The following is a 13090-nucleotide window of genomic DNA, read 5'->3' as shown; positions in this document are numbered from 1 at the left end:
ATCAACATTGCTTATTAGTTTTGAACTTTAAGATGAATGGACGAAATATGAAAAATATAGTAAAATATTGTTCTAAGATTAGATGGGGGCATCTAAAGAACACTAAAAAATATATTTTTGAAAGTAAAATTCGAAAACTTAAGATTTTGTCGGTGCATGAGAAAGCAAATGTTATGTGGGAACAAATAGCTAGTAAATTAAGAATGTTGCAAGAGATGTACTTGAAGTTTCAAAATCAAAAGTCCTAAAAAAAATAGTTGGTGGTTGAATCAAAATATGCAAGAAAATATCAAAAATAAGAAGCATTGTTATAATAATTGGTTTAGTTGTAAAAACTCTGAAAATTAGGAAAAGATATAAAGAGGCTCGTAAGGTGTCTAAGAAAATAATCTGCAATGCAAAATTTTTAGCTTTTGAGGATTTATATAATAGATTAAATTCTAAAGAGGGTGAAAGATATATGTATAAGTTAGTCAAACAAAAAGATAATAGTAAAGATTTGATTCAAGTGAAGTGGATAAAGGATGAAGATCAAAAAGTGTTTTTTTAGAAGAGGATATTCAACAAAGATGGATGAGATATTTTGCTAAGATTTTTAATGAAAATTGTGAGAATACAATTGACTTTAATGACCTTCATACTCTAAATAAAAATAGAGATTTTTATTTTTATAGACGTATTAATAAAGCTCAAGTTAGAGAGGCTTAAAAAAAAAGGAAGTGTGGAATAACTATTGGACTTAATGATATTCCAATAGAGGTGTGAAAATGCTTAGGAGATGAAGGAATTTCTTGACTTACTAAAGTTTTTAATATTATTTTGATGAATAAAAAGATGTCAAATGAGTGGAGAATGAGTGTGTTAATTCCTACTTTAAGAATAAAGATAATGCACAAGATTGTGCGAATTATTGAGGAATTAAGTTGATGTGTCATACTTTAAATTTTTGGTAGAGAGTCATGAAGCATAGGTCACGACGTGATACTAATGTTTCTCAAAATCAATTTGGATTCATGTCGAGTAGGTTTACTATGGAAGTTATTCATTTATTGAGAGGGTTGATAGAGAAGTTTAGAGAGAATAAAGAGGATCTACATATGATATTTATTGGTTTAGAGAAAGCATATGATAAAGTTCCAAGAGAACTGCTATGGAGAGTTCTAGAAAAGAAAAGGGTTAATAATGCTTACATTCAAGCCATTAGGGATATGTATGCAGGAGTAGTTACTTGTGTTCAAACGCAAGGTGGTTTGACAGAATATTTTTCTATTTCAGTTGGATTACATCAAGGATCAAGCTTGTATCTTTTTGCTTTAGTCATGGATGTTCTCACTAGACATTTGCAAGAGTTTGTACATGGCGTATGCTTTTTGGTGATCATATTCTTCTTGTTGATAAAACTAGAGATAGTTGAAGGTAAACTCGAATTATGGAGGTCAACCTTAGAGTTTAAAGATTTTGGTTTGAGTAGATTTAAAACCGAATACATGGAGTGTAATTTTAGTAGTAATAGTTCTAGGAAGAGGTTTGTGACTTTGAGCGATCAAGTCATTAATAAGTGTACTCGTTTTAGATATATTGGGTCTGTTGTTCAAAGTGTTGGTGAAATAGATAGATATATTATTAGTAGAATTCAAGTTGGATGGTTGAAAGAGGAATTCTTTCGGGTTTGTTATGTGATAGAAAAGCATCACTCAAACTCAAGGAAAATTTTATACGATGGTGGTGAAACCTACAATGCTTTATGGTGCAGAATGTTGGCCATTAAAAGAGAAGCATAATATTAAATTAAGTGTTGCTGAGATGAGGATGTTCAAGTGGATGAGCGGATTTACTCTTAGAGACAGGATACGAAACAAGCATATCCGTGAAAAGGTTGGAGTGGCTCCAATGACTGATAAGATTCAAGAGAGTCGCCTAAGATGGTTTGGTCATGTAAAACAGCGGTCTTCCGATGACCCTGTTAGGAGAGTAGATGTATTAGATTTAGCATATGTAAATAAAAGTAGAGGTAGAGCTAAAAAGGCTTGGTTAAAAAATATTAAAAATATCATTTCTTTAGTCTGTTGAAATGAGAATTTGACTCTCAACAGGTCACAATGGAGAAAAAGGATTCATATAGTCGACCGCACGTAGTGGGATAAAGGCTTGATGTTGTTGTTGTAGTATTAATTTCCTCTATTTCAATAGTGAAACACACCCATAATTTGATGATTTTAATTAAGTTTGGCATCATGTATTTTTTATTTGTAATTCAAGTTCATTTAAATCTTTTTCCATGATACTTGTTTATTACAATAATATGATTTCAAGATAAATAGATATTAAATAAATAAGTTTGTGCTAATATGAACATGCTTTGATGTGTTAAATTTCTGAGACCAATTGAAAAGGATTAAATTTTCTATTTTGTCAAGTATAAAATTCATAGTTCTATTATTTGTTTAATTTCATATCACAATATATTTTAATATTTAATTTCATATCACAATATATTTTTTGTTTAATTCCGCTTCATCTTAAATAGGATTCAAACAATTAGCTTTACATTTTCGCTTTTAAAACATTGTCTACAATTTGTTCAACATCCATGATTTCTCAAAAAACCATAAATATGATATCCAATTACAAGGTGTTAAATTAGATTTAATTCTTCATTATCATTTGGTTTTTTTTCCTTGAAGAAGAATCTCTCCGCTCTAATGACACGTAGCTGCCTCATTATCATCGATCTCACTTGTGTTTAAAGATCTACCAGTGATCATAAATCCATCTTCTGCCACAACCAACCACTACAATGATATATCCCAAGTCGTTCGTGTCTAGATTGGTGCATCCATTTCTACACACTCTAACTCACTCATTTCCACCTAGGGCCACTCTATCCTAGACTAACCCTCACTATAATTTTCTCTCATGCCACAAGCACTCTAGTGACGCCTTCTAATACCTTTTTTTGTTCCAATAAGAAATCATAAACTCCATTATTGTTGTTTCTATTCAACATATGATGGCTCCTATATATGCTCGCACTACAATCCTCAAGTGCAAGATACTACATGACCTTTTTCACATTCTTCGGAATTGTCCTACCAGCACTGCTACTTCAAAGGTAACTCCATATATCATAATAAGTTCCCTTCTGTACAATCTTCTAGCACAAGACCCACTTCAAAATTTTCTAAGCCCCATACCTAGCTTGGCATCGAAACCTCTATTGTTGCAACTTTGGTTACTCTTTCTACAGCTTTTTCTTCAACGAAAACAAATCTCAATATAGCATAGTATATATCCTTCCATTTACATGTTTACCACCTTAGGTACTATTTGGTATTTTGATGCTACATGCCCACAGTTGATCAATAACTATTCTCCACCAAGGCTCATACATCATCTACTATTTTGATACAAATTAAAGATGGATTCACTTTATCTGCCGCTCACAGTATTCATATCTCTGTCTCCATTTCATTCCTTCCTCACACTTGCTTGCTACCTAAATTTACTCTTAATTTATTTTCAATAGAAATTTTTCAGAGGACATGAATTTTCTCACTCTTATCGAGAAGTTCTTGGAACAGGGCATAGAGATGGTAGCATGTTTGCACTCACTAGTTTTGAGGTACCACCGCATGCTAAACTGAATGTCATCATCCAAAGTAACTTTAATATTAGTTGTCTCTATCAAACCCACCTCACATAGCAATCATTTAGAGTTTGTCTAAAATAATATGGCTCATTCTATTTTTTGTAAACCATCAAAACAACAAGTGTTAACTTTTCACAATATTAACTCGTGTTATAATACCTTTAGATTTTGTTCACTTCGATGCCTAGGGCACTTCCCCTACCACAATATGGGTAGTTCCCCATTTCATCATCTTCATTGATGATTATTCTTATTGTGTTTGGTTTTGTTTATTTAAAAAGCAATCTAAATAATATAATCGAATTTTGCTTCATAACACAAACATTTCGTTAACTCTTCAATCTAATAATGTTTTGGATACAAGGGCATTGCCCTACTCCCATCTCTTAATGCAACATTACACTTTATTTCAATATTCTTTTCTTAGCATCTCTACACAAAATAGCCAAGTTGAATGAAAGGTATCACCAAATTTTTAACATCAAATGTCTTGTTCTATTAGACCCCTATTCTAAATGTTTTTGGGAAGAAATTGCAGCCGCAAAAATATATAGCATCAATTGAATTATCTTTGCCATTGCTACATATAACTCTCCTTTTGTGCATCACTATGGTAGGATTTGACTATATTTTTGGGGTTTATGGTCATGCTTGTTTGTTCTCCTTGAAGCCCATTAGTGAAATAAATTTCAAAATTAATCTGGTATATATTGCATCTTGGATTATAGCCTAAAACACAAGCTGCCATTGTTGAGATCCTCTATCACAACATCTTCAAATTTATCACCATGTCATTTTCTGAAAAAATATTATATTTGTTTTACTATCTCTATTCTCTGGTTTAACTATCTACCAACTCCTCGCCTCCTTATTTCACCAAGCTACTTGACCATTTTCCCCTTGAGGCCTTGAAGAAGCAATATCTTTTGATATGCATATTCATATTAATGCAATAGCGCCCCCTAAACCTAGAGAACTTCCGCTCTCTAAAAATCAAGTGATGACACATCTAGAATAAACGGATACATATGTTTGTATTCTTTGTTATTTTATCCATTCCATATAGGTGATCTTTCATCTTATTGTCAACAAAACTATCATTGCACTCCACTATCTCCACTTTTCATTAACCTTTCATCCATATTGAAGATTGCTCTGATCCGCATTGACAACATGTTATGCAGGAAGAACTTTATAAATTAAATTGAAGTCATACTTGAGATTTAGCTGATTTGCCTACAGAGAAGTCAATTGTCAATTATAAATGATTCTATAAAGTAAACCTTATTATAGGCCTTTTGAGCAATATAAAGAAAACCTTATTGCCAAAGTATGGAGCTAATTTGTTTCCCTTTGAGACTAGCCTATTTAACAAATGAATGCCCGTAATGTTTTCATCATAGTGAACTTAAGAAATTATATAGCCTTAAGGTTCCAGAGAACTTTGTAAACTCCAACAAAAACTCTCCCTGGCCTCAAGCAAGCACCTCGAGCATATTTTACAAAGTTCAACAACCCAAACAAAATTCTAAATATAAAGTTTCTTTCGTTTGCATCACTATTGCTGGCACTATCTTTCTACTCCTTTGCATGGATGATATGATTATCAGTGGCAATAAATATAAGGGCATTTAAATCTTAAAGGCCCCGACATTATTTTGAGATGAAAGATATAAGGCACTTGAATTACTTATCTCAAAATCAACATAATTTCTACGAGTTTATTATATGTCACAACCAAAATATGCATCTAATCTTCTACACCAAGCCAACGTCACTAGCTTAAAAGTTGTCTAAACTCCTTTGTAACCTCACTATCATCTCAACTCCGTCAATGAGGCACATTAGTTAAATCCTACTCAATATGAAAAACTATAAGGGTTAATTTATTTAAAAATAATTTGTCTTGATATTGCAAATACAGTACAATGTGTCAATCAATTTCTTGTTGTACCTCGCTCTACCTATTATGTTGTTGTTCGTCACATTGTTTATTGCATTAGGCATCCTTCATTGTTATGCCATATCTCTAACTATATTTAATGTTTACTCTGATGATCATTAGGTTGGTGATCCTACAGACCAAAACTTTGGCACCAAGCTTTGTTTCTTCTTCGGCATTTATTTAACACTTGGAGTAAAAAGACGAACATTTGTTGCCCATTTCAACGCCAAAGCTAAATATCATGTTTTTGCACACAAAGTAGGTGAGTTATTTTGGCTTCGAAATTCCTCATTGATACGGGCATTGTCCATGATGGTCCCTCTATTATTCATTATGATAAACAAAATGCGACTTTTACTATTTAAAAATAATATTCACTATAAGTGCACCAAAAGTACTAAAACTGATACAATTCATTTGTGATGAGATAGGTCATTCCACCATTTGCCTTCAAGCTATTGCTTCTCAAGAGCAACCAATCCGCATAAGAAAAAAATATCATCCTCTATGATGCATGAACGTATGCTAATTTGATCACTTTTGACTCCACAAGTTGAGGGGAAGTATCACCATATATATTTCTATGTATTTATGACAACATTTTTAACGTTCTTTTATTTTTAAGAAAGATTCACTTAATTATTATGGGATTATGCCTCCCTGTATTATTCCATTTGTGGCCTACAAATAATTTTGCATATAATGTACTAATAACAAGAAAAAAAGATCAATGTCCCACCATTTTCCAATAATTTTGATCTTGCTTTTAAAAGTTATAACATCAAAATCTAATTGATGGAGAATAGTAATTTTCAACCAAGGAGAGAAGTATGTTCCTTATATATATACATATGCATACATATACTTAAAAATAAAAGAACATTAAAAAAATTGTTGTTAAGCAATGAGCACGTAATGACCAAAAAATATAATTCACCACTGAATAGACATTCATCATTATTGAACTTCCCAGCAGAGATCTTACCATGTCCAACATCTTCAAGATCAAACACTTTACGTGGACATTTCTTGACAAGTTTTTCAGCATCATTGCCTCTCACTTCTTTCAAAAGTTTAACCTGTCCAATAACAGTGCATACATAAAAAGAATACGTGAAGGATGTCATTTGAAAAAAAAAAACGGAGTCCTTAAAAAGGATGAAAATTTTGCATATCTTATATATCACACCTCTGGCAGCATCCTATACCATGTTGTACCAACAGGAGACCACTTAGCATGAACTTTTCCGGTGCCTTTCACTGCATGGGCTTCAAGCTCAATAGACTAGGAAAAAAAAAGTAGAGACGATATTGCTGATGTAAGCATTTAACATTAGATGTAAGTATTCTCAATATAAACAGCACTTTTCAAGATGAACACCTAATATAAGATTTGGGATAGAGGTAAACTGATGAAACAAAAAATATGTCACGGGATGAAATTAGCTATTCACTGGCTCTTGGATAATCTTTGGTCTTAAGTGTATCAAAAGTAAAGCTATAAACATCAGCATACTAGATATATGGAAAATTATTGAAGAAGCCACAGGGTCACATATTTAAAGATTTGCCTGTTGCTGAATTGTAAATACACGCTCGCTTCAGCATCATGAATCTTCCAATTCCCCAATGGCAACTTGGAACAGTTTTAAATATTAGAACCGCAGCATTCAAGAAAATCATATTTCTAGCAACTTAACAGCACGCAAGTTTTCTTTGCAAACACACACACCAACAACAAAAAACAGAGAATGAAGAAACCAGTAAAGAGCAGCTATCACTCCAGTATACACAGCATACCCGTCCATAACCAAGATATTTTCAAACCGGTAGCAACTTAGTATTTATGCAAATTTCTATATGAAACAAAGAGAAAACGAAGGCAGAAGATCAATATCAGTCATTTCAAAAGGTAGGTTTATTATACTAAAATAAAACTTAAAACATTAATTAAAAACAAGCCGAAGTAGATTACGTGGGAACTTTGCATAATTGCTTGCAAAAAAATACAAAAGTATCTATAATTTCCTGTTTGTTAAAACTTAATTGAGCAGCACTAAATATTTCAAGAGCAAATAAATAGACATAAAAATGAAGCAAACCTTTAATGCTGGTTGAATTAGCATGTACGATTCATTGGCTCAGAAAATAAACTATTTTATACAATTTTTGTTGAGTCTAACAACAATACTTTGATTCATATGCATTTAGTTGACACAACCCAAAAATATTTAGTGTAACGAAGTGCAAACAAGGAACCAAATAAATCCTACGCAGCATAGACAATATTTATAAATTACCTGTCCTGGACCGAGCTGAGTAATGATAATATCACGATGCTTCATACCGATTGGCATGCCAGAAATTTGTGGTAGAGAAGCTTGACTGCAAGAGAATGATGTGAAACTTCGTGGTTTTGTGGATGGATTAGGTGATTCCATTAAAAGCTCGCTACCATTTGGCAGCCACTTTAGCTGATCAGATTTCACTATATAAATACAAAACCAAAATGAAAAACTACAAATTAGTAGAATTGCAGTTGCTCACGGGTTAATAGTTTGCTTACAGAAGATAAAAATAAAAATAAAAATTCAAGCAGGAAAGGAAAAAGATAGTACTACACGAAAATCATGTTATACCAGTAAGACGAGGGCCACGCTTCTTACAATGAACTTCCATTTTAAATACTATAGTGTTCCGCTCATTTGGAGTATCGTTTTCTGCATGAAAGAATAGCAACTATATACGGACAGGTAGTAGTAACCAAGACGAACAAAGGATCAAATGAAAAAACAATTAGACAAACCAGATAGAAAGTCAAATAGCCTTGGGTCAGCCTCGATTGGGAGAAGGCCCAGCCTATGGGATAGTATCTCATCAGCCATCACTGATGTGTTGTTAACAATGAGAACCTTTTCAATAGCCATTGTTGGAACCTAAGGAGGCAGAGGAAAAATAGATATTTCAGAGGATATCCATGCTAATAAAAAAGACCCATCTTCTTGAACTTATGCAAAACAATAAAGGACTTAAAAATATGGTCATGAAAATAGGTTTGAAAACCAATAATCCAGATGACTAGTAATATGTTATGCCAGATAACTAACAAAATACATGAACAGACATCGGATCAGACCATGTCAATCAATAAGGGAAAGCCTTATAAAAAGAATAACACAAAGAGTGGAAGTCATTTAAAAACATACCTCAGCTATCAATATCCTCCTGAATGCATTAGCCAAAGATGCGTCAATCCCAATCATGTCAAATTCTATATCATCCATTGACAGATTCTTTATTTCAACTCTGAAATCTCTACGGAAATCATCTACTTGCAAACTATTGTCAAACCCTACCGCCGCATAAGCACCAGAATATTCAACATCCTCTGTCTAAAATTTTGAAGTATTTTATATGTTAAACAAATGAAACCACAAAGATATAGCAGAGATAAAGCAGAACTTTAACAACTAAAAAAATACGCCTAACAATAACAATACACCCATCATAAAGCTATTTAACAATGAGGTTTTTTAAATCATCAGTGGCCACTGGCCAGCTTCCATTCCTTTTGTATATCTACATAGCTTCTGATTTTAAATTAGAAAGAAAATCGAAATTATTCTATACAACAGAATGCTACATAACATGATAAATGGGCAAGAAAACCATGAAAATGTAAAACATAAATAAGTATTAAAAAAATAAAAATCTCTTACATGTACTGGTGCATCAGCTTTGCAAAACACTCGAGTCCTCTGAAGCTCAATATGCTCAGGGAGCTGACCTTGTGGAATGTCCTGCATATTCAAAGATGCTGTCTCCGACATATTTTGCTCTCATAAATTACCTCAATTAGAAGTACAACTACAAAGCTCACCAATTGCTGCAAAGCAAACAAGGAATCTGAAGTAAACAAGGAAGGCGAGATACAGGTGTCTAGCATCTTTTTATCATGAACAAACAATCGTAAAACTAAAATTAAACTGTATTTCAGGCAATGAGTACAGTAAAAACAATAATTTTATTGCAAGAAATTAAATAGAACGGAAAGAAAATACCAAGATACAATTGATCCTCTATTCGAGAGGAGGATCTCTCTCTCCCAAATCTCTAGACACTGCTAGAGCCCAAAAATATAAACCTAAGAGATCTCAAATTCAGCAAAATTCAAGGCGCCCTAACCCTAGGAAAACCACCTATTTAAAGCAAACAATAAACAGTAAATACCCGAACAGCCCTCCCCCAATTCCCTCCTATTTCCTTGATTATTTCCCTCTCAAATCAGCCTTAAATCTATCATCTTCAATTAGAAAATATTTCTTAATTAATCCCCTCCAAATCAGCCCCTAAATTTTCACTATTCAATTAGGAAATATTTCATAATTAATCCCCTCCAAATCAGCCCCTAAATCAACTCCCAAATCTTCAATTAGAAAACATCTCTTAATTAATTCTCTTTGATTAAGAACCTTCCTAAACAACTTCATCTTGATTAAAAAACTTCTTAATTCCCTCACAATCAAATCAGTTGGTCCATCATGAGGCCAGGAATAAATCAATTCATTATGACAAATCAAACTAAGACCCCCCCTGATGTGATACAATCCCATGCGAAAATGATTTGCTTAAAGATGTTTGCACGTTTAGATTTAGAGGCAAAAATAAGCAAGATTTTATGCGGAATTGAACGATAAGATAAATATTAAAGTAGTACTTAGCTTAGGTTAATTCACATGCATAGAAGTTAAGTTCAAAAGATAGCCAGCTTAATCCAACATTGCATAAATGGATAGTTCCAACAATAGATTCCAATACTAATAATAAGATTAGTCTATGAAAGATCCCTCACACAACTCTTCTAATTACTAGGATTTAGCGGAGATGCATTAACATGATTGTCATGAATTTACTAATCCACAATTGAGAAGCACTTCAAAGATAAAAGAGTCGGGGAAGAGTTTACCCAAAGACAAATAGTGTCAAAGTGTAGTCCGTTGGGTAGTCCATATATCTGTCGGTGGTCTTCAAAAGTGCTGGACAGCAGGATATCTTTGCTGGCATAAGTGGACAGCAAGCTGTATACTGAAATCTGAGGACAGCAGAGAAAAATCTGCCTACAGGAATTTTGGACAGCAAATTCAGCCTTCCACCGGTGCAGGACCGAGACAAAATCTGAGAGAAATCTCAGAATTTTAGCCTTAGGAGCAAGGGGAATTGAGAGGGAGAGGTGGTCGGGTAAGAGAGGAATCCAGGATTTACTTCCAGAAATAAAAGAAACAGAATTTGGACGGAATTAAAGGTAGTGGGGCCTTGAGGGGGATTTCGGCCAAAGGGAAAAGTCTCAGGTTTTGGAATTATTTCCAAAGAGCTTTTGAGTGAATGTGGGAAATAATTAGGAGCATTAATTGGCTCTTAATTAGGCAAAGGAAAGGGGAAGAGGGGATTCATTCAAATACCAAGGGGCTGTTGGGTATTGCTTGTAGCCTCTCCTAATCTTTCCTCACTTGAGAACTCACAGAGAGAACTCTAGAACTCACTAAGAGATCTAAAACCAAAATTTTCATTAACAATAATCATCATCCCTTTCCAAGAGGAAGGGGAGGGCTTAAATAGCCAAACACATGAAGGAAAATAAAAAGACACAATTGCCCCTAGGGCAAACATAAGACAAAGCCCTCAAGTGAGGGTAGAAAGAAAAAAGTACATATAACAAATAAAATACATCAAAATAAATAAACATGATCGTAACCGTTGATCTTCGATGTCCTCATCACCCCCCCCCCAAGTAACGACAACATAGATGACTTTTGAGTTATTGTTATACTATTATTGATTCATCAGAAATTAAATGGAGATGAGAAGGGAATTGGGAAAGAAGGAACTTGAACTTTAATTCAATGTTATATGATAATATTATGCAATTCTTATATTTTAATATTTTTTATTGTAATGTTCGCATTTTAGTTCTATTTCATGCAATTTATCACTTGTCACTTTATACCTTAATTGTTTTTTTTTATTTGTATGCCAAATTGTTATTACATAGTTCAATAGAATGTCAACGTGTCATCTTTTAATATATTACTTGATAATTATACAAAAAAAATCACTTTTAACATTCATTTACACTTTACAAAATTTTAGATTTTGAGGCTTGTGCCTCTCCTCATTGACGAAAAATGGCTAATGATGAAATTAAAATATATTACACAATTACAAAAATGAACAGTCATAAACAAGTTGCCCAATAACCATCATCTGTGCTCAAACTCGTAGTGCACTGGTTGGGGACATGGAGAATCCTAAACGATCCGGGTTTAAGCGCTCATCCTACGCAAAAAAAAAACCCATAAATCCTAAACACCTGAGATGAAAAAAATATATACATAAACACCAATATTCTTCAATTTCCTCAAAAATATGAAGTAAATAATCAAATTAAGCAATATCTTTTACTCATTGCTTGCAATCATAATTAGTGTAACTGACATTCCAATTAACTACAAATTAGTTCAATATTGAAACAATTTAATATTAAAACTTATATAATATCATTTTAAGTTCATATTTTTTTATTAATATAGTTTACTAAAGCTAATTTAATTTTTAATAAGTGTATTTATATCTAATTTATTTTATTATTAATCATATTAATAGTTTATTAAATTATTTACCTGTGATAACTTTAATGTAATTAAATTTGATCATAAATATTATTGATTAAAAATTTAAGTTTAATGTAATTAAAAATCTATTAAATATTATTACAGTGCAAATTTAATCAACTGTAACACTTCATCCCACCCCACCCCACCCCACCCCACCCACATAACCATTGTATATAACTCTCACATCATCTCCTATCCAAACTCCTAAAAAGCAGAGGAAGCTACGACAAGTTAATCTCTCATATTTCTCCCTTTCTTACACACCGACCCAAAGACGCAGATAAAAAATAAGTGAGGAAGACGCAACATGAGCTCAATGTGAAGGTAACCCTCATCTTCCCCCACCCTCTCATGCCCTTCTGTTCACCTAAACTTCATAAATCCACCAGACTTCCAAATTTAATAAATGCATGATTTAACCCAAAACAAAGGTCAAATGAGATTTTAAAATCTGTAGGATTCATTTTGGCACTTTACAATATTTGGCATGATTTACAATAAATCCTACTTTAATACCTCTACCAAGCAGCCCCTTAGGAGTTTAGAGCATCAACAAACAATATAATAAGCAAAAAGCCTTTGGTTCGTCTCCCTCCTCCCCACAATACCAAAAGTTGTAGGCACCATATAACGCCTATGACTACTCCCCGTCTAACTAGAGCTGTAGTCATGACACAACTTATCAAAGCAATATTTTTCCGTGTTTTTTCTGTGCTGGGTACGTAACATGTCAAGAATATCTAGAAAGCATGAACAAAAAAAAAACAAACAACCCAAAAAACGTAAACAAATTCAATTAATCACAGACGAAAAGGGCTTGCATGG

General features: G+C 33.0%; 1 protein-coding gene across 1 annotated transcript in view; it reads right to left on the bottom strand.

The window, feature by feature from the left end:
• LOC110098977 (DNA-directed RNA polymerases I and III subunit rpac1) overlaps window positions 1–13090 on the bottom strand; it is a 28932-nt gene that overhangs the window by 15144 nt on the left and 698 nt on the right. Inside the window, exons 2-8 of the mRNA XM_028694122.1 lie at window positions 9314–9480; window positions 8801–8986; window positions 8401–8530; window positions 8234–8314; window positions 7895–8082; window positions 6784–6879; window positions 6580–6673 (exon numbers count right to left, since the gene is read on the bottom strand). Coding sequence (XP_028549955.1) covers window positions 6580–6673; window positions 6784–6879; window positions 7895–8082; window positions 8234–8314; window positions 8401–8530; window positions 8801–8986; window positions 9314–9424 — 886 coding nt within the window. The 5' untranslated portion in view covers window positions 9425–9480. The remainder of the gene's footprint in view (window positions 1–6579; window positions 6674–6783; window positions 6880–7894; window positions 8083–8233; window positions 8315–8400; window positions 8531–8800; window positions 8987–9313; window positions 9481–13090) is intronic.

This window comes from Dendrobium catenatum, unplaced genomic scaffold (genome assembly GCF_001605985.2).
Source record: "Dendrobium catenatum unplaced genomic scaffold, ASM160598v2 fragScaff_scaffold_402, whole genome shotgun sequence".
NCBI lineage: Eukaryota > Viridiplantae > Streptophyta > Magnoliopsida > Asparagales > Orchidaceae > Dendrobium > Dendrobium catenatum.
Note: the sequence above shows the minus strand (reverse complement) of the source record. Positions and strands in the feature narration are given on the sequence as shown.